The sequence below is a fragment of the Dama dama genome, chromosome 4, assembly GCF_033118175.1.
Source record: "Dama dama isolate Ldn47 chromosome 4, ASM3311817v1, whole genome shotgun sequence".
In the NCBI taxonomy this organism is placed as follows: Eukaryota; Metazoa; Chordata; class Mammalia; order Artiodactyla; family Cervidae; genus Dama; species Dama dama.
Window position 1 is genome coordinate 54263848 of NC_083684.1, and position 25997 is coordinate 54289844.

General features: G+C 56.1%; 3 protein-coding genes across 5 annotated transcripts in view; 1 reads left to right on the forward strand and 2 right to left on the reverse strand.

Moving 5' to 3' along the window:
* ZNF780A (zinc finger protein 780A) overlaps positions 1-25997 on the forward strand; it is a 428674-nt gene that overhangs the window by 105318 nt on the left and 297359 nt on the right. The window lies entirely within an intron of this gene.
* On the reverse strand, positions 8-9256 carry LOC133054361 (tetratricopeptide repeat protein 9B). 2 transcript variants are annotated; one of them, XM_061139297.1, is made up of 4 exons: positions 8975-9256; positions 7491-7580; positions 6198-6349; positions 8-464 (listed from the first exon to the last, which is right to left on the reverse strand). In XM_061139297.1, exons 1-4 carry the CDS (start codon positions 9254-9256, stop codon positions 119-121), a joined length of 870 nt encoding a protein of 289 aa, XP_060995280.1. In that variant the 3' UTR covers positions 8-118. The 2 variants fall into 2 exon arrangements, with proteins under 2 accessions (XP_060995280.1, XP_060995281.1); XM_061139298.1 differs by lacking the exons at positions 6198-6349; positions 7491-7580; positions 8975-9256 and adding exons at positions 1436-1618; positions 2197-5223 and having other exon boundaries at positions 244-464.
* AKT2 (AKT serine/threonine kinase 2) overlaps positions 14723-25997 on the reverse strand; it is a 48273-nt gene continuing 36998 nt past the window's right edge. For both annotated transcript variants that reach the window (XM_061139300.1, XM_061139299.1), the window contains exons 5-14: positions 23860-24013; positions 23268-23399; positions 21708-21773; positions 20409-20477; positions 19508-19630; positions 18371-18499; positions 18051-18265; positions 17480-17567; positions 17270-17372; positions 14723-16250 (exon numbers count right to left, since the gene is read on the reverse strand). In XM_061139300.1, the coding sequence (XP_060995283.1) occupies positions 16171-16250; positions 17270-17372; positions 17480-17567; positions 18051-18265; positions 18371-18499; positions 19508-19630; positions 20409-20477; positions 21708-21773; positions 23268-23399; positions 23860-24013 (1159 nt within the window). In that variant the 3' untranslated portion in view covers positions 14723-16170. The remainder of the gene's footprint in view (positions 16251-17269; positions 17373-17479; positions 17568-18050; positions 18266-18370; positions 18500-19507; positions 19631-20408; positions 20478-21707; positions 21774-23267; positions 23400-23859; positions 24014-25997) is intronic.

The following is a 25997-nucleotide window of genomic DNA, read 5'->3' on the forward strand; positions in this document are numbered from 1 at the left end:
GCAGGGGTACTCAGGGACAGGGCGTCATAGAGGATTTGGCACAAAATGCAGCATTAAAGGTAACCCCTGCCCCCTACCACGTTTGGCTGTGTGTCTTTCCCTGGCCCAGGCCCAGGTCCTAGATCATCCCCAGTGGCACAGCACCCCACATCCTCCATCCCGGGCCTCTCTGGTCTGAGTCCAGGGTGTGTAGCCTAGGCCCTTGTCCCCTCCCGGGCCCCACAAGAATACCACACAAAGAGGTTATGGTCACCAGTGATGAGTGCTTTACCAGAGAACACGAGTCAGGGGAAGTTACACGGTGAGGTGAGGTGGGGTGGGGGGGAACAGGGACAGTCCCCCCCCAGGTTGGCCTCAGCCAACGACGTCCCGAGTCCCGGGCCCGGCCCCACTGTCTTCCCGCTGGAGGCTGCAGCGGTTCATCTTGAGCTGAGTCAACTGGATGTAGCGCAGGACGTTGGTGTCTGCAGGGGAGGCAGGCAGGGTATTATCTGTGTGTCTTGGGGCAGCAGGTAACATCCGCACCACCTTGGCTCATACGTCATGGTCCCCATCCTCCACTGGGTCCCCCACACAGCCTGTGTCACCAGAGCCCTTCTCGGAAAGCCCAGCCAAGCAGGCAGAGCAGGACGTGTCACACCTCCATACTTTCGTATCTGCTGTGCCCTCGGCCAGGCACGCCTGAGCTCAGAGACTCCTGTTGCACTTCTCACCCTCCAGTGACACTGCAGGAAGCGTGTTCTCTCCAAACCCCTTAGCAGGAAAACTCATCTCACACCCTGGGCCATAAACCTATTGTGCTCCTCCTTCATTGATGATTAATACAGAACTGAGTCTTCTGTCTCCTCCACCCATGTGCACACACACAGACACACACACACCCCCTATGATCTCCCACCAGGCAAGGAATAAGCCTCCAGGTCTGCCAACCTGCTAATTTTCTGGCATTGCACACACACACACACCCCCTATGATTTCCCACAGGGCAAGGAACAAGCCTCCAGGTCTGCCAACACCTCCCCCTGCTACTTTTCTGGCATTGCCAGGAAAGGTGAATGAATAGGTGAGTATGTGAATGGGTTAGTGAGTAGGTGAATGAGTTTGAGGGGGGAGGGGTAAATGGAGATTGCCGGGGCGGGGTGGGGGCGGGGGAGGTTGTGAGAGTCCAGGAAAGTGGCTGAATAGGTGAACAGAAGGTATCAGGGTAGGTTAATGACCGAAGAGATGAGAGGTGGTTGGGTGAATGTCAGGAACGACAGATGAGTGGACACGAATGACTGGCAGGTGAGTGGATGAGTGTGTGTGTGTGTAAGTAGATGGGTAGAGAGTGGACGTGGGGTAGGGGGTACAGCACTCCCTGAAGCCGCTCTGCCCTCACTCCTTCCCTTGTTTCCTCTTCTCTCCCACCCTCGCTTGCTCCCACCCCGCCCCTCACCTGTGGGCTCCCGGCTGCGGGCCTCCTGCAGGTAGCGCAAGGCGCGTGCATAGTCGCCCAGGTGGTAGAAGGCAATGCCGGCGCGGTAGGTAGCCTTGAAATTGCCCTGCTGCTTCTCCAGCACCTTGAGACAGTACTCGCGCACCCGCTCATAGTTCACCAGCTCCGACTGCAGGAGGCAGGCTGCGGGAGCACCAGGACCGGGGCTCTCACAGCCTGTCGACACCGAGGCCTCAGCCGATCGCGAGGAGCCTGGCTCTTCAGGCTCCAGAGAATCAATCCCTTCCCTTTCAGACGGCGGAGCGCAGCCTACAGGCTTGCTCGGGCCACCGGGGAACGCCAAGCTTCTGACCAATCAAGACAGAATCAATCTGCGCCGCCGCTAGAGGGCGCGAAAAACACAGAGCGGGGCTCTCGGAGCTTGCTTAGCTGGGAAGTGTCTGTTAGGGAGAGTACTAAAGGCGATCTCAGAGGTGGTGAGGGATGGGTCCTTGAATGGCTCCTCCAGGGTAAGTTTTTCTCACCTGAGATTCGCAGGTGGCAGCCCAAAGCCCATTTCCTGCATCCCAGCTCCTTCCACCCCTGTGGCCCCCTAGACTCCCAACGCCTCTCCCTGATCAAGTTCTTAGTTCTTACCCCCAACTCACAGACCCCAGCCCCAACCCCTTCGAGCCTCCAGCCCCCACCCCAAGGCTTGAGGAGTGCCTCTCACGTCCCGCGCCTCTCACATAGGCACCCTCTGCGCTCCCCGACGGCCGTACCCGTGAGGGAGTCGTAACATTCCACCTCTGTGTTCTCCACCAGGCGCCGCTGCTCCTCGCTGAGGCGGGCTGGCCCTGGGCTGGTGGCGGGCCCGGGGGTGGGGACGGGCAGGCCTCCCGGGCGGGCTCCCTGCGCCGCCTTCAGCTGCAGCAGCGCTCGATGATACTTGCCGATGGCTTCCCGGAACTTCTTCTCCCGGTAGCAGCGCTGACCCTCCGCCTTAAATGCCACGGCGGCCCGCAGGCTGCTGTCGAGCGCCGCACCCAGGGCTCCCGAAGCCTCTGGGGTAGGACTGGACCGAGCCGACCCATGGCGGGGGCTGGGGCCCGGCGGGGAAAGGGCGGGAGGCGGGCGCGGCGGAGGCTCCGGGGCAGCGCTGAGCATCAGCACCGGGGACAGCGCGCCGCGCTGCATTGTGGGAAACTCCTGCGGCCGCCGCTGCAGCTACCGCATCGCCCCCCGCGGGGCTGGTCCCCACCCTTTCTCCGCCCCCGCACCTCCGACAGCCGACTCCGGCTGCCCCCTATGGGTCTAGAGAAACCCCTCAAAACCCCACTCTCTTCAAAACCCTTCTTCCCACTCCTGTTACCTTCCCCACTCTGCTGCTTGCTCGCCTCCCTTATGCCCAAAGCTCCCGCACCTTTCTAGAAGGAAAGAACAAGTCTGGGGAAAAGAGCCAGAAGATAGCCTCGTGGAAAGCTGGTTTTCAGACCGATAGGCATCTGGCATAGCTGGGTAGGAACACAGGCCATGGATTCAAGCTGCCCAGATTCAAATTCCTGCTTATTTTCTCACTAGTTGTTGACTTGGACAAATCACCTAAATTACCTGTGATTCTGTATCTTCATCAGTAATACAGGACTGTGATAGCAACTGTGGAACACACTCGTTTATCTATTCAACAAACAAATATTGACTGATATCTTTCTGTGCCCAGTTCTGGGACTGGGTGGTGCTGGGACATAACAGGGACTGACAGCACCTCAGATTCTACCCTCACTGGGTTCCTAGGCAACTGCGGAGACTGACAGGTGATCAGACAGTGGCAGCCCAGAGTGGGCCAGCCTGGGAGGTAGAGACAGAGGGGCCAGGGCTGTAATGGGGGAAACACAACAAGCTCTGAGGGCCCACAGGAGGCACCTGGCATAGGCTGAGATGGTGAGTGAAGACTTCCCAAAGGAGGGGAGAACTCGATGAACAAGAGAGATCTGTTTCCTGCCCACATCTAGCTCACTGTCTGGGTAGAAAAAGCAGTGAGAAAGCAGTCACGTGACAGTGCAGCATGAGGATCACAGTAATAAAAAATGCACAGAGAAAGAAACACATGAGAGATTTTCAAGAGAAAACCAGAGTGAGTGAGTGTCCTTCAGCCCTCCTGAGCCGCTTACCCGGGGCTGAGACCTTGGCCAAGCTCCCCGGTCTTCCTCCACTTTCCTTCTGCATAACATGCAGGTAACAAGTGAGCTGACTCCCGAGGAGCTGTAGGAGCCAGATCATGTTATGTAGGTAAAGCATGTAGCTCAGTAATGACCAGATAGCAGCCAGTGTTCCTTATCATTCTTGAGACTGTGAGATATGTGATTGTAAGTGCCTGACTCTCAGTCAACGTCCACGTAAACTAGTTTCACTTATGTCATCTGGCTCCACCGGGTCTTAGTTGCAGCATGCAGGATATTTCCTTAAGGCGCATGGACTCTCTAGTTGCAGTGTGTGGGCACAGTTGCTTTGAGGCATGAGGGATCTTAGTTCCCCGACCAGGGGTCAACTTGGCATTGCCTGCATTGTAAGGTGGATTCTTAACCACTGGAGCACCACGGAAGTCCTGGCATATTCATGAATAGTTGTGGAATGAATGAGTGAATGAGTAACTATGTATAGCACCATTACCACCCCCACCAAGACCCTAGCCTGGGTCTCATTCCCAAACACCAACCCTGTATTTCCACTGTCCCCTCCCCTTCCCATGGCAGTTCCCACCCAACAGACCCAAACCTGAACATAACCTCTCATTCCAACTGTATTTCTATATTTTATTGTACTGAGTCTCTCCCTGATCCTCCAAACTTGAACACCTCAGTGGTAAAAACTTCCTCCTCTCAGCACCTCCAAACCTAGGCTTGGTTAAGAGTCTAATATTCCCGAGACTGATTTCCAGAACAGCATCAGTCACCTTTCTGCACCCCAGGCGTGTTTTTAATTAAAAACGTGGAAACCCACTGATTCATAACAATTATTTTCTGAGAAAACCTACTAATGTCTGAGTGCTACAGGCTCAACAGAAAGAGGGGACAACTGTACTAGCTCACAGTTCTGCTGGGATGCGGTGCTAGTACTTTCACAGTACCTACGAGGTGTCAGGCACGGTCCTAAAGCTTTACCTTTATGTTAACTCACGGCCTCATCACACCACTATGAGGTCGGTACTATAATTATACCCACTGACACCGTGGCACTTCAGACCCCATAAACCAGACCCCATTTAACAAACTCTTGCTATCCAAGGCCCATACGATCACAAACTGATGACCCTCGCGGGCCAGTATATGTGATATGTTGGATTTGTGCAACCGTTAAAAATACTGAATTAGTTGCCAACATATAAAAGCAGAGATATTTACGGAATCGCAGATTTTCAACTTCCCTTACGAACGAAATCTGAAAACCTGGCACCATGAAGGTGACATTCTTCATGACTAGGACAGGCATTCTCAGTTTCTCACAGTCGCCCTTCTTCCTAGCTTCTCCCCAACCCGGAGACCGAGGTTCATTAGCCCGCGTTGCTATCTTCCTCTCAGCGTCTCTAACTCCCGCAAGTATTTGCGTTTGAGATCCGCGTTTTTCCCAGCCCAGCAGCGCTTGTGAAAGCCCGCCAGTGCCCCCTGGTGGCGTAATCCAGAATTCTCATCTCGTCTCCCAGCAGCCATTAACGGCCTCGGTGAGAACATCCAATTAGGTGAGTGGGAGGCCCGGAAAACCACCAATCAAAAACGAGAGAAGGGCCAGAATTTGACCACTGAGGATAGAGAGCGCTCGGAATAAAAACTTATTTATTGAAGTGGGAAACCGACGCACAAGGAGAGAGTCTTTTTTTGCTGGGGTCTGCGGGCTCAGGGAGGCCCCGGTAGGGAGTGGCGGAGCAGGTAGGCGGCGGCGAGGCTGGTGCCCTGGCGCTGGGGCCGCGCGTACTTGAGGAAGACGGCGGCGCGGCCGGGCGCGGGGCCTCGGAGCGCAGCGCGGACCATGCACCGCTCGAGCGGGCCCAGCTCCGCTCGGCTGCGGCGGAGAGACAGAAACGGAGGTGGGGCAAGAATAGCGGGGGACAGGACACGACCTGTCCTCGGAACTTGGGGCTCGAGGCTGAGAAGACAAGCTGACTTGGGTCCCCGGGGCTGCTCAGGGGCTCTCTCGGGGTCGGACACGCCACCCATCCTCTAGAGCGACTGGAGGGGCGCCGAGGGGCGGACCCTCTGTTCTGCCCTCAGGGCGCCGCTATGGGCGAGCCAGGACCCGCGGAGAGGGAAGGAGTGGGGCTGAGGGTGGACAGACAGACATCCAGCTCCACCCCAGGGGCATGGGCTGGAGGAAAAGATGATCACTCTGCCCCGCGGTGGCACAGTTAACAAGATGAGGGGTTCGAGCAGCTAAAGGGTAATCCCATTCGCGGCCAGGAGGAGAGTTGGGGAACTCGAGGCTTGCAGACCCCTCATTCGCAACTCTGGAACGCAGTTAGAGCATCTTCTGGGCCTGAGGAAATCCTATTTTTCACCCTAGGACAAGGTTCTGGGCCCCCAAATCTGTACAAACACCCCATTCTCTGAGACACCTCCAGAGAAAAGCAAATGGGACCACCCAGACTAGGCAGTCACCCCATTCTCTCTCGCACTCAGGAAACAAGTCTAGCCCCGCCCCCACACAATTGTCTCATATTCTCTGAGACGGTAAAGACGGCGACAAAGCAGGTAGGCCCTGCAGCCACAGAGACCCTCCACAGCGGCCATACCTGTAAAGCGCCGGCTCAGGCCCGGAACCCGCTCCGTCGAGCAACCGGTGAGCCAGGCCCAGCGCCGCAGCTGCACGGCGACCCGGCTCCCACCCTGCGGCTTCGGCCTCTAGCAGAGACAGCTCCAAGAAGTAAGTGGCGAGAAGCAACACCTGCAGTTTCCGCGGGGAGCGTGTCAGGGCACGCCCCTACACGCGAGGCCACGCCCGCCCGCACAAGCCACGCCCATACCCGCGAGGCCACGCCACGCCCCTACCCACGAGGCCGCGCCGCGTTCCTGCCCCTTGCACCTGGGGGCCGCTCCGGGCCAGCGCAGCAAGCAACCCGAGGCAAAGTAGCGGGCCCGGATGGTGCAGCCGGAAATCCAAGCGGCTCAAGATGCGGCGCTCCGCACGCAGAAGCTCGGCCAGCGAGAAGGAGCCAGCGCCCAGGAGACAGAGGGAGGAGGGCTGGGAATTGGGCGGGGGCGGGGGGTGGGGAAAGAGGTGGGGAAATCTTGGACCCTAGCTCGTTAATCCCTGCATTGAGCGCCTGGCATCTTTTCAGTCCCCATTCTGGGCCTCAGCTTCTGGTCTGTAAAATGGGGCCATTGATTTGCTGTCTGGAAGTCATGTAAAGCAGAGGCTTCACAGCCAGATAGACTTGGGTTCCTGACCTCAAACCCTACCGTTTGCTCACTGTCTGACATGGACATCCACTGAAGCTCTCTGAGATTCAGTGTCTTCACATAAAACCGGAGATATGACTTCCTGTTTCACCAGGCAGTTCTGATTAAGTCACTGAGTTTATGCATGTTAAATACACTCAAGAAGGACTATAGCTACTATAACTACTCAAGACTGAGTCCAAGTCCCAAATGCTTGTCTTCTGGCAAATATCTTCCTCTCTCGGGGCCTCAGTCTCTTCCTCTGTTAAAAGGACACATTGGTAGCCTCTACCACATAGAGACATGCTGGGATTCTAAGACTAGGTGAAGTGCTTGCTCGGCACACACTAGGCGTTTAATCTGTGAGGCGGGGAGGAAGGGCTTCACCCTCCCAAGCCCCGCCCCGGAAGTACCTCGGGAAGCACGCACTCTTCCACTTTGCACGCCAAGAACAGGCAGGCCATGCCCAGCAGCTGCAGGCGGTGTAGGCGCACTTGGCCCGCGCGCAAGTAGGAATCAAGCAGGTGCACGGCCAGGTAGAGCGTGTCCCCCGCCAGACCCAGGTACTCCTGGGGAGGTGGGGGGAGTGAGCACCAAGGTTCTAGACTGCTACGCAGGCCCCTCCCTGCCCTCTCCCGGTTACGTACGTGCACCTGAACCAGCCAATCCACCACTAGCGCGCGCATCTCCGGGGTCACGGTGCGGGGCAGGGCCCTCGGGGGCAGCGCGCGGCACACCTGAGATCAGGCAAGGACGGCCTCAGTCTCCACACCTGTGCCTTGGCTTCCCTCCCGGGCTCCAGCCTCCTCGCATCAGTTGGACGTCACGAGTGCCACATACAAACTGGCCTCCAATGTCTCCTGCGAATACACTCCTCTTGCGTGTCCCCATCTAGAACCCTGGACTTTGTTCTGGACGCCTCACTTTCCAGCTCTCCAGTCTAGCCCCCAAGGCCACAGGACTTCAGTACTGGGCATCTTCTGCTGGGTTCCCAGACTCCAGTCTTAGTCACCAACCCTCAATCCATCCTCAGAGCACCCAGAGGGTCTTTCTAAAGTATAAATCTGACCAAGGAACTCCCCAGCTTAAAACCCTTCCATGGCTTTCAGTACCCTTAAGAGAAAATCCTAATTGCCCTGACTCCGGCCCTGCTCCAGCATCACCTATCCCCTCTCTCCCCCCAAAACCCACACTTAAGCTACTTCTTTTGGTCCTGGACTCTGCCAGCCTCATTCCTACCTCAGGGCCTTTGCACTTATGTGCCAGTTGAAATGGTCATTCCCCACTCCTTGCATTTCTGACTTCTCAGTCCTTCTAGTCTCAGCTAAAATTTCCCCAACTTTTTATATACTTTTCCGTGCACCCTATCATCTCTATCTCATCGCTTTATTTTCCTCATGGTATTTTCAGCCTGGAGATATTTGGTGTTTACTTCAAAGTTTTGTCTTTTTGCCCCACTAGACTGCCAGCAGGGCAAGGATTTCTGTCCAGATCACAGCTATATCTTGGTTCCTAACAGAGACCCTGGGGTGGGAGGGATGCTCACAAGATGTTAAATAAACCGCATCCCTTCAGTATTTCTTCTGGCAGTGCCTGTCTCAGACAGTATCTGTGGACAACCATAGCCTGCGCTTTGGTTTTTGTGGCCCTTCTGAAATTATCGCCTACATTTGCTTGTTTGTCTCCGCTCATTGAGGCAGACTGTCTTGTGTTGTCCATCACAGCATCCCCAGTGCCTAGAACATGCTCAGAAACATTTGTTAATAACTCACTGAATCATTGATAAGTGGGTCAATGTGAGGGACTACGCAGTACCAAAGGAGGAGCTGCAAACAGCTGGGGAGGCTGGGAAAGGGCATTCCACACAGGTACAGTGCAAGAGAAAAAGGCCAAGAAGTTGTGGGTGGCAGCGGTACAAAGGCTGCAAAGTCAGCGGGAAGTGACGTGAGAGGCTGGTGAGGTGGGAGTTAGGGACGACTTGTTGAGTGGGTGCTGCGAGAGAGAGTCAGCTTTGGCGTCCTCCAACCCGAACGTCGCCTCTGCTGCCCTCCAGGGATGTGGGCGGCGCTAGAGTTGCCCAAAGCCCGCTGGTCCACGAGTGTTCCCCCCACCCCACCCCAACCCCACTCACCATGACTTCGGCGAAGATGTCCCCGGCGTACTCACGTTCTCCCTCCAGCCCCAGCGCTCTCAGAGCCTCCTCCAGCCCTGGCGGCGCGCAAGGCCCCAGGGGCCTCTCCGGGCGTCTTGGGGAGATGCTCCTGCCCCCCGGGACGCCGTCAGGGATTGAGGTGCTCCGAGGCTCTGGGTCAAGGGACACATTTGGACTCTGCAAGGGAGAAGGGCTGGGGTCAAGAGCCTGGAGAGGCCCAAGCCGAGAGGCGGGAACCTGGCTCCTGTATCTCACCAGCATCCTTCGGGCTGGCGTCAAGCCAAGCGCCCGCCTCTTCCTGCTGGAGTGGAGGACCCGCGACAGGTGCTTTAAATGCGCGTGCGCGCATGCGTGCTGAGCACACTTCACCTGGGCAGGTGCAGAGACAAAGACGAAATGCTACACAGGCTGGCTTTGCCCCATCCAAACTCTCTAGGTCAGGCAGATGGCTCAAACCCTCTTTCTGCTACTTACTATATGATCAAAAGCCGGCCCTGTGAGCCTCACTCTCCTCAGCAATAGAGTAGGGATTTCAAAACTTACCCAACACAGTGGTCCTGAGGAATTTGTAAGATTGTTAAATGTCCAGCACAGGGATTAAAACCTTAAAAGCTCAAGGCACGGGAGCTATAAAATCATGTAACGAACACTGATAGAAGGCCTCTGTCCCCTGTGGTGGGTATTTAGGGATGAGCCCGTGGTCGTTGCCTTTACCAAACTCACAGCTTCCAGGGGAGCTGATCCTCACGAGTCACCGACGATCAGTCTGGGTTAGTGCAGGGGCCTCTTCACTGCTTTTCCCGTAGCCACCGTCCACAATCGCCACCCACTGTGCAGCCAGAAACGATGCTGTGACCCCTAATACATCACATCATGCTCTGCCTCTGTTCAAAACATTGTGGGTGCCCATAGCCCTCAAGTTGAAAGTCCAAGAGGCCCTATATTATCTTCCCACCCCCAAACATACCTTTGAGCCCATCTCCTATCCCCCTCACTCACTCCTCATTCCCATCACACTGGCTTCCTGGCTCAGCCTCACCCACACCAGGCACAATTCTACCTCAGGGCCTTTGCACTGGCTGTTCCCGCTGTCTGGAACCTCCTCCCTCAGAGATCCTTCACCTCCTGCAAAGTGTTTCCTCAGATACCTCCTTCTGCATGAAAAGCGACATCCTGAGCATCTCCTGTTCCCATTCTATGCACGTACTCTTGCCTTAGCATTTACTGCCTTACTTGCTGTCTCCCTCCTGACTACACTGTGAACCCCATGAGGGCAGGGCCTATCTAGGTTTTGTTTCTATTGCTGCATTCTCAGTGCCGCAAGGCAACTTGCCAGTGTCAGTACATAAATATTTGTTGAATGAATGAGTGAACACACAGGAAGGGCCTCTCTGAGGAGGTTATGTTGAAACTGAAACCTGTAAGAGGAGCCAGAAATGCAGATAGAGGATAGAATGTTCCAGGTGTGTGTGGGGGTGGGGGGGGAAGCATGAGCAAAGACCCTGAGGCAGGAGAGCTTGCTATTTTCAGGCAGTGAGAGGTCAGTGAGGTGGGAAAAGTGAACAAAGAATGTGAGATGCTGGACCAGTGGCTTCCAGTCATACTTAAAACTCAAACATCTTACCTTGGGCCCAAGGTCCTTTTGGCCCATTGTTACCTGTTTAACCTCATTTCCTTCTACTCTTCCTATGCCTTCACTCCTTGAGACACTCTGTCTTTATGTTCCCCAAACACATCAGACACCTGCCTGCCTCAGGACCTTTGCACTTGCCGTTCCTGTTGCCTGAACCCAATGAGAACCGGGATATGTATATGCTCAGAGGACCTCTACACAGTGGGAGGCAGACCTCAGACATAGTGCGGGGTTGGTTCCAGACCACCTCAGTAAAGCAAATATTGCAACAAAGTGAGTCACACACATTTTGTTTGGTTTCCCAGTGTATGTAAAAGTTGTGTACACTAGTCTATTGTGTGCAACAGTATTATGTCTAAAGAAAAAATGTGCATACCTTAATTTTAAAATACTTTATTGAAAAAAAATGCTAATCATCATCTGAAAACAGGGTTGCCACAAACCTTCAATTTGTAACAAAAAAAAATGCAGTCTCTGCAAAGCACAATAAAGTGAAGCACAATAAAATGACATATGCTGTAACAAAATTACTACAAGGGGAAAGTAGTAACTTTACAGAGGTGAAATCTGACAGACACCTTAACTGAGGAATTAGTCATCACCAGAAACAGAACAGATTGCCTATATAACTCCTGATAGGATATACCAAGAAGGGCACCTCACTTCAAGGAAGTTCTTTCAAAAATAGCTTACATATAACCACAAAGAAACATCAGGCCACAAACCCCGATCAAGAAGCATTCTGCAAAATAACCAGGCTTTCCAGGTGGCTCAGTGGGTAAAGGATTTGCCTGTAAGGCAGGAGACAGTTTCGATCCCTGGGCCAGGAAAATCCCCTGGAGGAGGGCATGGCCACCCACTCCAGTATTCTTGCTGGGGAATCCCATGGACAGGACTCTGGTGGGCCACAGTCCAGGGGGCCGCGGAGTCAGCCACGACTGAAGCGAGTAAGCACAGGCACACTGCCAAATAACTGTCCTGTGAGCTTCAAACCAGACAGTGGAAATGCAGCACGTTAAGTCTGGACTGAGTCGTTGGCCAGGACTTACTTTCTTTTGTATTCAGGGGCCCTAATGTGATCATTAATGAAAATCTGATTAAGGTCCAAGAGAAAAGCGTTGTCTCAATGTTAACTTCTGAACTTTGGTAACTGGACTGTGGTTAAGAGAATGTGCTGGTATGGGGACAGACATATAAATATATAGGGGGCGAAGTCAATGCAGGATGTCATGGGGAACCTCCGTGAAGGGCAGGTGAAAATTCTTTGTACTTTTTAAAAATAAAATTTTGGAGATTCATGGAAAGTTGTAAAGAGGACAGAGTTCCCATATACCCCAAAGCCACTTTCCCCTATGAATACTTTAGTGTGGCCTGTTTGTCACAATTTAGTAAGCCAGTGTGGACACAATATTATCAAACCCATGCAACTCTTCAGACTTCCTGAATTTTTACCTAGTGTCTTCGCTGTCCTAGGACCTCATTGGCTTCTTTTGATTGATGGCTTCTTAGGCTTCCTTTTTTGGAACCTTGACAGTTCTAAGAACCTGAGGTCAGGTCTTTTGCAGAACATCCCTCAGTTGGAATTTTTCTGGTGGCTATCTTCTATTAGATCGAGAGTATGCGTTTTAGGGAGAAAGAGCCCAGGGGTAAAGTAACATTCTAATCGCCTATCAAAGGCACACACTGCCCACATGATCCACTACTGTGATGTTGACCTTGATCACCTGGCTGACTTAGCTTCACTTTCTCCACTGGAAAGCTACCTTCCCCCACTTTTCACACTGTACTTTGGGAGTGTCTTTGCAGCCCGTATCAGGGGAATGGTGGTAGTGTTGGTGGTGGTGTTTCCCCTCCTTGGAGGCAGAGTATTTACAGAAATTATCTGGAAGTCTGTGCAGGTATGTCTCTTCCCACCATATGTCATTTCCATCAGCACAGACTCATTTATTTTACCCCTTGGGTGTAACCCAGTATTATGCTATTTATTGTTGCTCAAGTTGCTTTCAGCTGTGGCCACTGGGGGATCTTCCCCCTTGGCTCCCATGCCCCTTCACCTGCCCCATCAGTGAGGTTTTGGTTTCAGCAGGTCTTACGTTCCAGCACAAGATGCTCTGAATTCATCTTGAACATTTCCTGCTCCAGTCCTAGAATCACTGTGGTACTAATTTTGAAAGTTTCAAAAGTTTTCAAAGGACCCGCAGTTACTTTGAAATTAAAAGTTTAAAATACTCGAATCGCTACACTTTGGGGAAAAGCTATCTGACATGTATTAAAACACAGCAACTCTAGAATGTAGGCCACAAAAATTTAAAAAGTACAAGCGCAGTAAGATGGATTGTTACACTGAGGTTTATTACATTATTGCTGACAGCAGCAAACAAACTGGAAACGAAGTAAATGTTTGCCATGGGGGGGTGGGGGGGGTGGCGGGCAGCTGAGTTGGCTGAGGCACCTCCACCTGGAGAAAGAAGTTTGTGAAGCGGCTGGAGGTGTGACAACAGTGTCCACGAGGAGTCCCTCAGATGCAAAACAGGAGCTGAGGAAGGATCTCGTTTCTACCAATGACCCAGCACGGCCTACTGGTGTTGGTACACCGGCAGGAAGCGGCTAAGATGCAGCAGGATGGAACCCAGCAGCTTGACATCACAGGCACAGGGGTGACGTGAGGGCCAGAATGACTGCTCAAGTGCTCAGGGCCAGGGGTGGTTCTGACTTTCCTCCTCCTTTCACAAAACTTGTGAAACTGTCTACACGCACACGACAAAAGATCAACCTATTCAAAAGTTAATTTTCATAATTGGTGGAATTTTATTAAAATTCTTCCCTCTAAATCGCTTCGGGAAAAGTTCTGCCAGTGACACAAGCACCACCACTACGTCTAAGGGGATACGTTCAACGGAGGGCGGCAGCTGAGCAGCCTCTGGGAGCCCGTCCGTGGACACGAGACAAGCGCTAACTGGCTGAGGTAGATGCGGGTCGGACCCACACGGAGGTCTGAGTGACAGTGTGGTGTGACAAGAAACGGGCACTGGTCACCTCCAGGGGCTGCACCAGAAGGCCTTATTAAAAGAAAAAAATTCTCTTTATCAGAGTGTAGTTGCTATTAGAAGGCTTCTCTTTATAAGCCTCTCTGCTGTTTCTCAAATGGCCACCAGGACACACTTTTATAGCTCAATAACATTCGTATAAAATTAGAAAACAGAATCTCTTGAGTTTTTGTTCTAGGATCTGACTTTTTTCTCTACTCTCATTTACGACCTCAAAGACTCCAGGTGTGTGAAGGCCAACACCTTCTGGCAAAGTCTGACACTAAATTCATCTGTGCCAGGGCTCAGCAGCGGCAGCCCTGGCCCGGTGGCTACAAGGAGCTCCAGGATCCAAGGGCCAGGCGCCAGAGGGCGCGGAGCCCCGAGGGTTAGGAACCCACCTGAGGTGCCCCCGGTTGACAGTCACCACACATCCCACTGATTCTCTAATGGCTTTGTATTGGACAAGTGACTTCCCCGGTGGCTCAGACAATAAAGTGTCTGCCTACAACGTGGGAGACTCGGGTTCGACTCCTGGGTCGGGAAGATCCCCTGGAGAAGGAAATAGCAACCCACTCCAGCACTGTTGCCTTGAAAATCCCATGGATGGAGGAACCTGGTAGGCTACAGTCCAGGGGGTCACAAAGAGTCGGACATGACTGAGTGACTTCACTTTTTTTTTTATCAGAATTGGGGGCCATAAATGAGAAGGCGTGTGGAGGCAGTGTCCCCGTCTAGGAAATGAGTCCACTCCCTCCCACATTGGCTCCCAGGGCCCAGCCCTTCCACCCATCTCTCCACCCCGCCTCTTTTTGCCTAAGCAGTTCCTGGGGGACTAGAATGGTCTCTGTCCACTGTACCCCCAGTCCAGGCACCTTCCACAAACTCGTCACCAGCTCCCCGAAGTAACCTCCACCCCCCAGTCTGAGCTTGAGCACCCCAGGTGCCTCCTCCGCCCACTTCCCACCTCGTGGCTCAACAGGCCCCGTGACAGCAATGGGAGCAGGAGGCAGCCGGTGCCAGGAGCTGGACCCGGGAAGCAATCAAAGGCGGGGGTGGTGGGCCCCAGTCTGAAATGAGTGTCTTTATTGCTTGTACCGTACAAATACGAGGAGATGGGGACAGGCCAGTGGGGAGGAGGAAGAATTGTCAGATTAACGACATACACACACAGGAAAGAAGAACCCCACCCACCCAAACCCACCCCCGCCCCACCCCAGAATGTCTCTCTGTGATCTACCTACAGGAGGTGGGGTGGGGAGAGCAAAACCACAAAATCTAAAGTCCAAACACCCAGAGATGTTGGGGGGCAGGGGGGCAGGGCAACAAGTGGACCGCAGGCGTGGCTCCCCTGCTAGGCCAGCGCCCCTCCCCCTGGGGATGAAGTGCTTGAGCCAGGGGCGGGGCCCGAGTCCACTCACGCCACACACACACACACACACACACACACACACACCCCACGTGCACCCGCACCCCAGATGCACAGGGGTGCCCACACACACAGTCTGAGGCACAGACAGGAGTGCCCACAGCACTGACACATTCACCTTAAGGCTGCAGAACGTGGGGCCTGGAGAGGGGGAGAGATTGAGGGGGCCCCTCCCTCGGCATGTGCCCGACCCCCACCTCCACCCCCTCTTCAACCCAAGTCCGCGGGGCGGGCCCAATACTGTCTCGGTGCGAGATGTGTAACAGCCGAGGCTGGCGCCCCTCCGCCCCAAGCAGAGAGAAGGGGGAGACCCCACCCCCGTCCTCGGAAGGGGCTGGGGTCGGGCCGGGCTCCAGCGGGAGGTAAGGCCGGCCGGGAGGAAGCCCTGGTAAGGCACGGGGCTGGCGGGTGGGGAGGCTTGCCCACCTCGTGTTCCTCCTGCGTCATGCACAGGGTCAGGAGAGCAGCTGAGGGGGCGGGGAAGACAGGGCCAGGCGGCCGTGCCCGCTCTGGGTTCCCCGAGGGGAGAGCAGGCCCCATCCACGCGAGGGAGCCTGGACCCCCATCTTGCACGCAGCTTTCACAGGTCCGTGCTACTCCCCCACGCCCGGTCCCTGGACATTATTGCTTTTTCGCCCCCAAAGGAGGAGGGGGCCGGACTGCCCCCCGCCAGGCCACTCGGAGCCTGACGACAGGGCCAGGAAGGCAGCCTCTGACAGGAGCAGCTGCGCGGAGGTGGGCTGCCCGCGGGCTCCATGGCTCCACGCTTCGCCCCTCACGGGGGCTTTATGTTGATTAAAAACTGGAATCTCTCCCACTGCCCAAAGGTCTGGTCCTGGGCAGGCAGAGGAGAGGCTCCCGAGTCCTGGTCTGTAACAAAGGTGAGGGCAGGACGGGATCCTGGAGGCAGGGCCGCGAGGACCGCTGAGGTGAGTTTGGCAGAGGGCTGAGGGAAAAACTGGAAAGGGGGGGGAAGGAGGTGAGGGATGGGGACACAAACAAAAAAGGCAAAATAAAAAGTTGGAAAAAAAAAAAAAAAGCCCCCGGCGGTGATGGCAGCAGCCTGCGTGCGTCCCGTGGCGGCGGCTCACTCTCGGATGCTGGCCGAATACGAGAACTGGGGGAAGTGCGTCCGCTGGTCCAGCTCCAGCGAGCCCAGGCTGTCATCTGCAGGGGTCGGTGGACGGAGATGGGGGAGAGCTGGCCGGGAGCAGGCCCAGGCCCCCTGGCCAGCCCCCGGGAGGGCTGCAGCCAGGCCACAGCGCAACCCCCAGGGACAGAAAGCGGACCGAGGCTGAGTGGCCTGCCTCCCTCTCAGGCACAGCCCCACCCCTGGGCCGGCGCCCTGGCCTGCTCCCCCAGCCTCCCAAGCACCCCCTAGCTTCTCTGACTCGGTCACACCAGGGTCTCGCCCAGACCTCTGTGGTCCAGTCTCCTGCCCTGGGCACCACTCCCGTCCTCAATCACCCTTCCTCCACATGAAGCCGAGGCAGTCTCCTCTTCTGCTCAAATCCCTCCCTGGCTCATCCTCACTTCTCCCGGTGGCCCCCCGATTCTGCTGCTCGCCCTTCCCTGCTTCGTTCCGACCTCTGCGACGCTCCCATTTCTGGGAGTCCTGTGTGCCATTCCTCGTGCCAAGAACTCAGCTGCCCTGTCTCCTTCAGGAAGCCCTCCCTGACTCACAGTCCAAGGCAGGCGTTTCCCCGGGCTCCTCCAGACCTGTACTCCTAACACTACAGGCCCGACCACTCTGGGCTGTCACCCCACCTGGACTCTGAGTTCCCTGAGGGCAGGGCCCAGGGCTGTCTCGTCACTGCTGTGTCTCCAGCACGGCCCAGCACTGGGCGGGGGAAGTAAGAACTCAAAACAGCTACAGAATCATTGGAACCATCGATGCAGCCCCAAAGCCCTGAGCAGTGAGGGAGACGACGACAGGCACTGACCACTCCGCCAGGGTCTCCTGCCCAGAATCCCCCTCTAAGTGCTGCAGCCACTGGTTCCTGGCGACTCTCACCGGGTCCACCGGTGGGCCGACAGTGAAAGCCTTGGCGAGCTCAATGTAGGGTAAACTGCTCAGACACGGAGGGGGTCCTGTGAACTTCCTCCCGGAGAACTGGGTCAAGAGCAGAACCCCCGAGCCCCGCTTCCAAGCCAGGCCCACGGGAGTGGGGGCCTCAGACACTCACAGCGGTCCGGGGGCGTGACTGTGATGGACTGGGCGGTGAACTCATCATCAAAGTACCTTGTGTCGACCTCAGACGTGACCTGAGGCTTGAAGGGTGGCAGGAGCTGTGGAGAGGAGTGCAGCCTCAGGTCCCTGAGGAGCGGAGGCCTCGGCCAAGGTGACCCAGGAGAGGCTGGGCTCCTGTGGGCAGCAGGCAGGCAGTGGGGCTCACCTTCTTCTGGACCACGTCCTGCCAGTTGATACTGAGGAAGAACCTGTGCTCCATGACCTCCTTGGCATCGCTGGGCCCCCCGCCGAGCCTGGGCAGAGATGGCCATGAGCACCCGCCTCCCGGGGCAGCCGGGTCCTGGGAGACGCGCTTTCGGTACGGGCCCTGATAACCTTTAACGACTCCACCTTTAACATTCCGGGACACTCCACCACCTCACAGAGGAGGGATCTGGGGCTCAGGGAGGGAGTCCCTGTGCCCAGGGTCAGAACCTGGAGATTCCAACCTGGCCCCAGGGACGGGGATGCAAGCTGAGGGGGTACGCTCTGCAGATGGCTGCTTCACATCCTGGCTGTCACCCTGGGCCAGGCACGGCCACCCTGCTCCTTAGCGTCCCCGGGAGAGAAGGCAGGGCAGGCTTGGCCAAGGGAGCGCCCGACGTGCCAGCTGCGGGGCCGATCGATCAACACACAGCAAGCACTCCCCGGACGTGTGCACCCGTGGACGCTGCCCCTGCAGGCCGAGGGAAGTGGCGGCGCTGGGCTGGGCAGGGCAGGCGGGGGCCAGCCCTCACCTCTGCTTAGGGTCCTTCTTAAGCAGCCCAGCAAGCAGGGACTTGGCCTCGGGGCTGAGCGTGCGCGGGAAGCGGATCTCCTCCATGAGGATGAGCTCGAAGAGGCGCTCGTGATCCTGGTTGTAGAAGGGCAGGCGGCCGCACATCATCTCGTACATGACCACGCCCAGCCCCCACCAGTCCACTGCCCGGCCGTAGTCGTTGTCCTCCAGCACCTGAATGGGGAGGGGCAATGAGGGGCCACCGAAGGAACCGCAGCCCAGCCCTCAGGGGCCTGGGCTGAGGGGCCCCGCCTCCCCTGGCCTTCCAGCCCCAGACACCTCGGGCGCCAGGTACTCAGGGGTCCCACAGAAGGTCTTCATGGTGGCCCCGTCGCTGATGCCCTCCTTGCACAGGCCGAAGTCGGTGATCTTGATGTGGCCATCCTTGTCCAGCATGAGGTTTTCCAGCTGCAGGAAAAGTCAGAGTGTCAGGGACATAGCTATCTCAGGGTTTCCTGCCACCCCCGAAACCCCACATGCCCCTGCCCTTCCCTGGGGTGGGGGGTTGTGGCCTGGGGGGGGGGGGGGGTGGCAGGGCCAGGGGGAGGGGTCAGAGAGCAACCCGCCCCCACAAGGAGTCAGGCCCGCTGAGGCTCGGGGGGAGGAGTCAGACCCAGCACCTCCCCAGCCCCTGCCACCCCCAGGGAGCTGGGAAGACAGGGCAGGGGGAGATGGGAGCTAGGTCCTGCCCGACCGGCTTCCCCCACTGTGGGTGGTGGTGGTCACACTTCAGGCGTGAGGAATACTGAACACTATCTATTTTTTCCTGATCTTAACACAAATGGGCACTTCAGTGGGCCTGTGTAACCTCCACCAAGTCAAGAAATGGCCCCCCCAGCCCTAGGTGCCACCACCTCCTCCAACAGAAAAGGGACTTCATTTCTGTGCTTCTCTTCATAGTGTTTCCCACCTACGTATACACTGTGAGTGACTCAGACTCATCTCAGCTGTTCTGGCGGCCCCTCAGCCTCAGCCCGTGAGACCGGAGCCTGTCCTCCTGAACTGCGGTACAGATGGTGTGGCTCCACCACAATGTCTTCTGTCCCCTCTCCCACAGTGGGCACTTGGGAGGCTTCCACCTGGGGTTAGTGTACACAGAGCCGCTGAGCGTCCACGTGGAGACGCAAACAGGCGCCTGTTCTGGCGCACACTCCCAGGGCAGAACGACGGGCTCTCAGCGGACATGTGTGCTAAGCGCTGGTGGACTCTGCCAGGCCATCTTCTAAAGAGCCTGGATCAATTGACACCCTCTTGCCGTTGCTCCCAGGAGGCCTGGAAGGGCCCCACGCAGGCCACCTGCCCAAGACCACCACCTTGGGCCTCGGTGGGAGGCTCAGCTCCAAGAAGGACAAGACAGACCCTCCATGGAGGGGAAGCTCAGCAGATGGGAGGGCGGCCCGGGCGCGGCCTGCTCACCTTGATGTCGCGGTACACCACGTCCCGCGAGTGCAGGTACTCCAGGGCTGAGACGATCTCTGCGCCGTAAAAGCGGGCCCGCTCCTCTGTGAAGACACGCTCCCGCGACAGGTGGAAGAACAGCTGCCAGCGGAGGGAGGCAGCAAGGGTGAGACCCCTGGCCCAGAGGAGGGGAGGATGGCACCCAGCCTGGTGACATGGTGACACCTGCCCCACGAACTGCGAGGCTCGGTGAGGACCACGTGAGGGACGGGGAGGGCCTCGCGAGGGACGGGGAGGACCGCGCGAGGGACAGTGAGCACAAGAAACTCACGTGAGCGACAAAAAGAAAATGGGCAAGGGATAAAGAAGGAAGGCTAGACAACAGGTGCCAAGTGGAGAGTTGGGGGGGGCGGTTGCAGGAGGGGGCAGGCGAACGAGGGAGCGACAGCAAGGAGGCAGAAGAGCACGACTCGTGAGCAAGCGGAAACAAGCTGTGAGACGAGACCACATGGGAGATGAAGCCAGCGAGTCACGCCAGGCGGAGAGAGGGGTGTGAGGGACGAGGAGTGGGTGACAGGTGGGCACGGTGAGTGCTGACGTCTCTCATCAGGAGACCTTGCTGGAAGTAGAGGATGGGGGATCCTGACCCACAGACCCTTTCTCTGCAGCCTTTAAGAACGTCCTTGCGGCACCATCGGCCACCACCCCACAGTCCTCTGGACCTCAGTCTTGGTCCCGCCCACCAACTCACTAAACGTGTGAACTCGGACGAGCCACTTAACGTCTCTGAGCCTGTCTCCCCACCTGCCTCAGGGGGAGGGAGTGAAAGTAAAAAGATAACACTCCAGTAAGTCTCCCTCTGCCCCCCACTCCCGGGAAGGAGAAATCCAGAAGGGCAGGCCGGGGGTTGGGGGCAGACCTCGCCACCGTTGGCATACTCCATCACGAAGCACAGGCGGTCGTGTGTCTGGAAGGCGTACTTCAGCGCCTGCCGGAAAGAAGGTGGCGGCATGGAGGTGGGAAGATGCGGGCTCTCTGCTGGGTCCCAGGAGACATGGGCGCTGCCGATTCCCTCCCCGCCCTCTCCCCAAAGCCCCAGCCAGGGTTGTGGGAATAACGTGACAAGGGTTCAAATTGCACCTTCACTTTTTGTGGGGAGTGAGGGAGCTCCTGGCTCTGACAGCAGGGAAGGGGTTACAGGGCTCAACGATCCTGTCCTCTGCCTCTAAATAAGCCTCCAAGAGACACAGCCAGGGCACAAACTATGTTCTGAGCAACCACGGCTGTTTCACGTCTCTCTTCCTCCCATTTTACAGTCCAGTGTGTTAAACTTAGGGGCTTCCCTGGTGGCTCAGTGGTAAAGAATCTGCCTGCAATGTAGGAGACCCAGGTTCAGTCCCTGGGTGGGGAAGATCCCCTGGAGAAGGGAATGGCAGCCTACTCCAGTATTCTTGCCTGGAGAATCCCATGGACAGAGGAGTGTTAAACTTACACACACACGCCAGGTTTGCTGGCTGGGCATTGGCAGTGGCTTGGGAGCCAACTTCCCAGAAAGCCTGGACAAGTGATTCTCCAACAAACAAGCAGCTCTCAAACTGTACTCTAAGGAGCCCGACAGAGTTCCTCAGAGGACCCTGAGGTGACCCCCTGCTCAAAAAACTCTACTGCTCCCTGTTTTCTACACTGAAGAACCTCGTAAGGTTTCATTTGAACAAGTGCTTTGGTTCAGTAGGACATTTGAACAGCAAGTGAGCTACAGAAACAACCCTTAAACCATTTTCCACCTAGTTCCTTCAACTGACGTCTGCTGGCCTCGATGGAGACTGTTGCCCAAAGAGGTGTCTGTCTCCTCAGCCTAAGTGGACAGGCAGCACAGTGATGGTACATCTGCCTCTGGGATTACTTCCTAAAACTCAACCCGCTGGACTAAGCACCTCTAACCCATACGGAGAGAAGCCAGGCTCTCCTGGGGCCATTTCATAATCTAGTATCATCAGACGGCTGAGGGGTTGACACGAAGCCACCGTCTGTAAAGAAGCTGCTGCCTGGTGTCTCAGTTCAGGCCACCTGGGGAGGCCATACAGCTGCACCCCCACCACCAAGCCAACACCAGTCCACGCTCCCCAGAGCCAGGGGTCGTGACTTTCTCTGAGCTCTGTCCTAAGGGCGGCCCGGACGCCCCACGTGTGCGCCCTGCCTGAGACGGAGTGTTACTCACGGTAAGGAACGGGTGCCTGGTGTTCTGCAGGACCCGGCTCTCGGTGACCGTGTGGGCGACTTCATCCTGCAAACAGAGGCTGGGTGAGGGGCTGGAGGGCAGCACCATGCCGGCCTCACACCCTGCCTCCAGCCTGAGAAGATGGGGAAGGAATGGGTTGGTGAACTCCAACTCCGTTCCTAACCAACGCAGAGAACGTGAATTATCACTCACATGCCCTAATGAAATACCAGACCCAGACAAGACCACTCAGTGACTCGCTGTCAAAACCACCAGGTGAAAAGCTGATGGAGACTTCTGACAAGGGAGGATCCCGCTGTCACCACCTGGACCCACAGGCCAAGTCTGACATCTGCAGGTGGGGGAGCAGACAGAGAGCCCTGAGGTGACGCTATAGGCTGTGGTGTTCCTATAAATGGTGGCGACCCTATAAACATTCTTGAAGGACCCGGCTCTAGTCAGACTCTAGGCTGTGAGCAATGGTTCCTGGTGTGTGGTCCCTACATTGGCAGCATCGGTGTCACCTGGGAATTTAGGAGAACACAAATTATCAGGCCCCGCCTTGGACCCATGAATCAGAAACTTGGGGTGCGGGCCCAGCACCGATGTCACAGGTCCCCCTCCCCAGACTCTAAGAGGGGCTTGAATTTTGTGTCTGTGTGGGCCCAGAGAGCAGCGGTGCCCGGACACCTGCTCTCCCTCCACGGGGCACGTCTGTCTCCAGGGATGCCGTGGTAACATCGGCAACCAAGTCTAAGAATGTTTCTGACTCACAACTCGGGTGGAGGGCTGCCCTGGTAGGGGCTAGGGATGCGGGGGCACATCACACAGGGCACATCACAGCCTCCCTGGCAGAGAGTGGTCTGGTCTCAAGTGTCACAGCTAAGGCTGAGAAGCCCTGCCCTGCACCCACAACATCAAGGGCTTGTTAATTTTTGTTGGACATGATCACAGTACCACGATCACAGTCTTTAAGATCATCACCTATTAAAGACAGACATCTAAGCATGTATGGCTGGGAATCTCTGATACCTAGAACATGCTTTAAGGTACTCCAGAACAAAAAGAGACGAGGGCAGAGCTAATGAAACAAGACTGGCCAAACGGTAATGTTGAAGCTAGGTGACTAGACAGGGCAATTCACTATATTTTTCTTTAAAAATTTTTACATATTTTAAGAATTTCCTAGTTTAAAAACTTTAAATAAGAAAAAAGGAACAGAATTCCATTTCCAGCCCAGCCTCCTCCTCAGACACCCTGAGCCAAGGTCCCCGCCCTAGTGGACCCCCAGGCTCTGCTAGGTGAGGCCCCTGTTAAGACTTTCTCCTCCTTCCTCCCTGGTGTCCAGAGGGTGGGGGACTCAGCAGGCAGGGCCACACTCTCTGAGCCTCAGGCTCCCCTACTCTGGGGCCCCACAGGACTAAGCAGTGGTTCTGGGGGTGGGGGGGTACACAGCAGCAGACGCAGGAGGCGTCCCGCCTGGTGCGTGCTCCCAACCACAGGCACGCTCCGGGCTGGGCTCCAAGACAGCTGGCCCACAGTAGCCCGGGGAGGGCCTACCTTGGCGATGATCACCTCCTTCCGCAGGATCTTCATGGCGTAGTAGCGGCCGGTGGCCTTCTCCCGCACCAGGATGACCTTGCCAAAGGTGCCCTTGCCCAGGAGTTTGAGATAGTCGAAGTCATTCATGGTCTGCCCGGGATGGGGAGAGAGTCGGGCAGTCAGAGCTTGGCATGTGGCCCGTGGGAAGAAATTTTGACAAAGAGAAGAGAAAATTCAAAGGACACTATTGCCAAAATGCCCAGGCGGGAGCAGGGAGGCCCCAGGCAGCAACTGTTTGTTCTGAAGTGGCCTTCAGACTGAGGCTCTCCCACCATCGGCTTTCCCAGGCACGGGGCCCTGGGGGGCTGGGCCAGGGCTCTGAGGTGGGGCACAGGGGTCTTCACCACCACTCAGGATGAGGCTGCCCCGCATCCCGTGGGCCCAGGGCAGTACCGCGCCATCTACCGCCTGAAATCACCACACCCACAGGGCAGTCAGGAGGTGTCCGGGCCGGGGCCCTGCGCTCCTGGTTCGGAATTCCAGGGGGCAGGGCTGAGAGGAGAGCGGTGCTCAGACCAGCAGGCCTCACCCTCCCCGCTCCAGCACTCACCACCTTGGCCCGCGCCTTGCTAACTGCCACCTCCATCTCCTCGGCCGCAGACGAGTCGCTGGGGGAGCCGCACTTGTAGTCCATGGGGTCCTCCCCCGGGCCCCGCTGCTTGAGGCTGTTGGCAACCATCTGGATGGCCCGCATCCACTCCTCCCTGTGTGAGCACACATCTGGGGATGAGTCCTAGGGCGCCTGGGCCTCAGGGCAGGAGGGGCTGACCCCCATGAGCAAATGACTCAACACCTTCCAGCATTCTGGGGAGATCTGCCTGACCGAGGGGAGCGGAACTGTTACAGGCCCCTCTAGCTGTGGCATATCGGGAGACGGCAAGACTAGAATAAGAACAGAGACTATCCGTGTATCCAGCAGGGGCCTGACCCAAGGGCCACTTGAAATAGAGGAGCAATTACATGACCAGAGGGGAGACTGCCTTTCCTCACGGGCTCTGAAAACTAAGCTGCCTTCCTGAGCCTTGAACCAGGGAAACAGTGCTCCTCTGACGCCTTGGGAATGAATGATGAGCTCATGCGTACAAGTGACCAGTGTTTTGTAAAAGAAAACCAAGAACAGAAGGAAGCGTTCATTCACCAAAGAAGGTGGAGATCTTACAAGGCAAGAGCTGACCAACAGAACCCCCTGGAGGTGCCTGTCTGGAGATGGGTGGCTCACGGGCCATCCTGCTGGGACTGGGGCGGAGTGGGGAAGACGCTGGCAAACAGGGAAGCAGGTCCCAGCAGAAGGGAGACAGGTTTAAGAACAATAAACTAGTTCTGTCACTCATGATTTAAACTCGCTGGGAAAGATTTTCTTTTGATACTCGCAACAGACTGGTCTGTAGAGATGGGAAAATACATCTAGGAGAAATAAGTAAAAAAAAAGTCTGCTGTGCTCATTCATGTCTGACTCTTTGTGATCCCATGGGCTGTAGCCTACCAGGACTACTCTGTCCATGGGATTTTCCAGGCAAGAATACTGGAGTGGGTTGTCATTTCCTTCTCCAGGGAATCTTCCCAATCCAGGGAATGAACCCACGTCTCCTGCGTCTCCTGCATTGGCAGGCAGATTCGTTACACTGAGCCACCTGGGAAGCCCAAGTAAAAAAGACCACACACCAAAAAGAAAAAAGTATGAGGCTGAATGATGCTAAATTGCTTGGACCCACTAGTTTGGACCCACTGCACAATTTTAGGGGTCAGCCCAACATCTGTTGAGCCCCCCACGGATTTTGATCATGTCTGTAAAAGCCATGTGACCAGCCCTGGCTGAGCCCCACGGCTTGCTGAACAAAAGCAGCACCCAAGTCCCAGGGTCCCAGTTCACACCAGAAGCTCTGCCTCTCTCCTGGCCTCACTCACTCAAGAAGACCTCGCTTCCTAAGCCAGTTGCAAGAGTCCCAGGAGCACGATCATCAGGGGCTGGCACAGGGGCCCTTCCCAAGCCCGAGTAGAGTCTGGGAGCCCCAGACGCCATGTGTGTCTGCCCCACAAGGGCAGGGCTTTGGGGCTGGTGTGACCCAGCCCCCGGCAGGTACTCGGAAGACATGTGGGGAACGGCTGAGCGAGGCAGCCAAAGCCCTGGGTGACCCTAAGCCTGCTGCACACCCAGGCCGAGCGGCGCGAGCCTCTCCCCTCCCCGACCCAATACCTCAGGCGGGTATTTCTCAATGGGTTTCACCCAAGCCCTCCTTGGAACAAGTAATGGGACAAATCCCTGGCCCTACATTAATATTCCTGTTTCCAAAAACTGGGGGGGAGGGGAGCATACCGTGCGACACGCTCTATCAGATCAGAACTGTCCTCTCAGAAATCTGAAAATGCTGAATTTGGGTATATGGCCATGGATTGAAGAAAAAAAAAAATCACCCATCTCCTAAAATAGGCTGAATATACTTACAAAAAAAAAAAAAAAAAAGGCATATACCTCACATGTAGAGATCGTGAGGGACTGCCACATGGAAAAAGCAATTTGCAGGCCAAGATGTGCATGTACTATTGTCTGTCTATAAGGGAGGAAGAGACAGTCCAACCTCAGGAGCCTGAGTGGACAAGAGACGGAGCCTCCACACTGCGGGAGGGCAGAAGCAGGGGACAGCAGAGCTGGGGCTCAGACAGCAGCCCTGGCACTGGGGCGAGCCCCTG

Excerpts from the sequence above, each read along its gene's own strand:
- LOC133054361 (XM_061139297.1), bottom strand. The coding sequence starts at position 9,256 with ATGCTGGTGAGATACAGGAGCCAGGTTCCCGCCTCTCGGCTTGGGCCT. Across the intron at positions 7,581-8,974 it reads ACATCTTCGCCGAAGTCATG|GTGTGCCGCGCGCTGCCCCC; the intron begins GTGAGTGGGGTT and ends GCCTGATCTCAG. Across the intron at positions 6,350-7,490 it reads ATTGGCTGGTTCAGGTGCAC|GTGTTGCTTCTCGCCACTTA; the intron begins GTACGTAACCGG and ends CGGAAACTGCAG.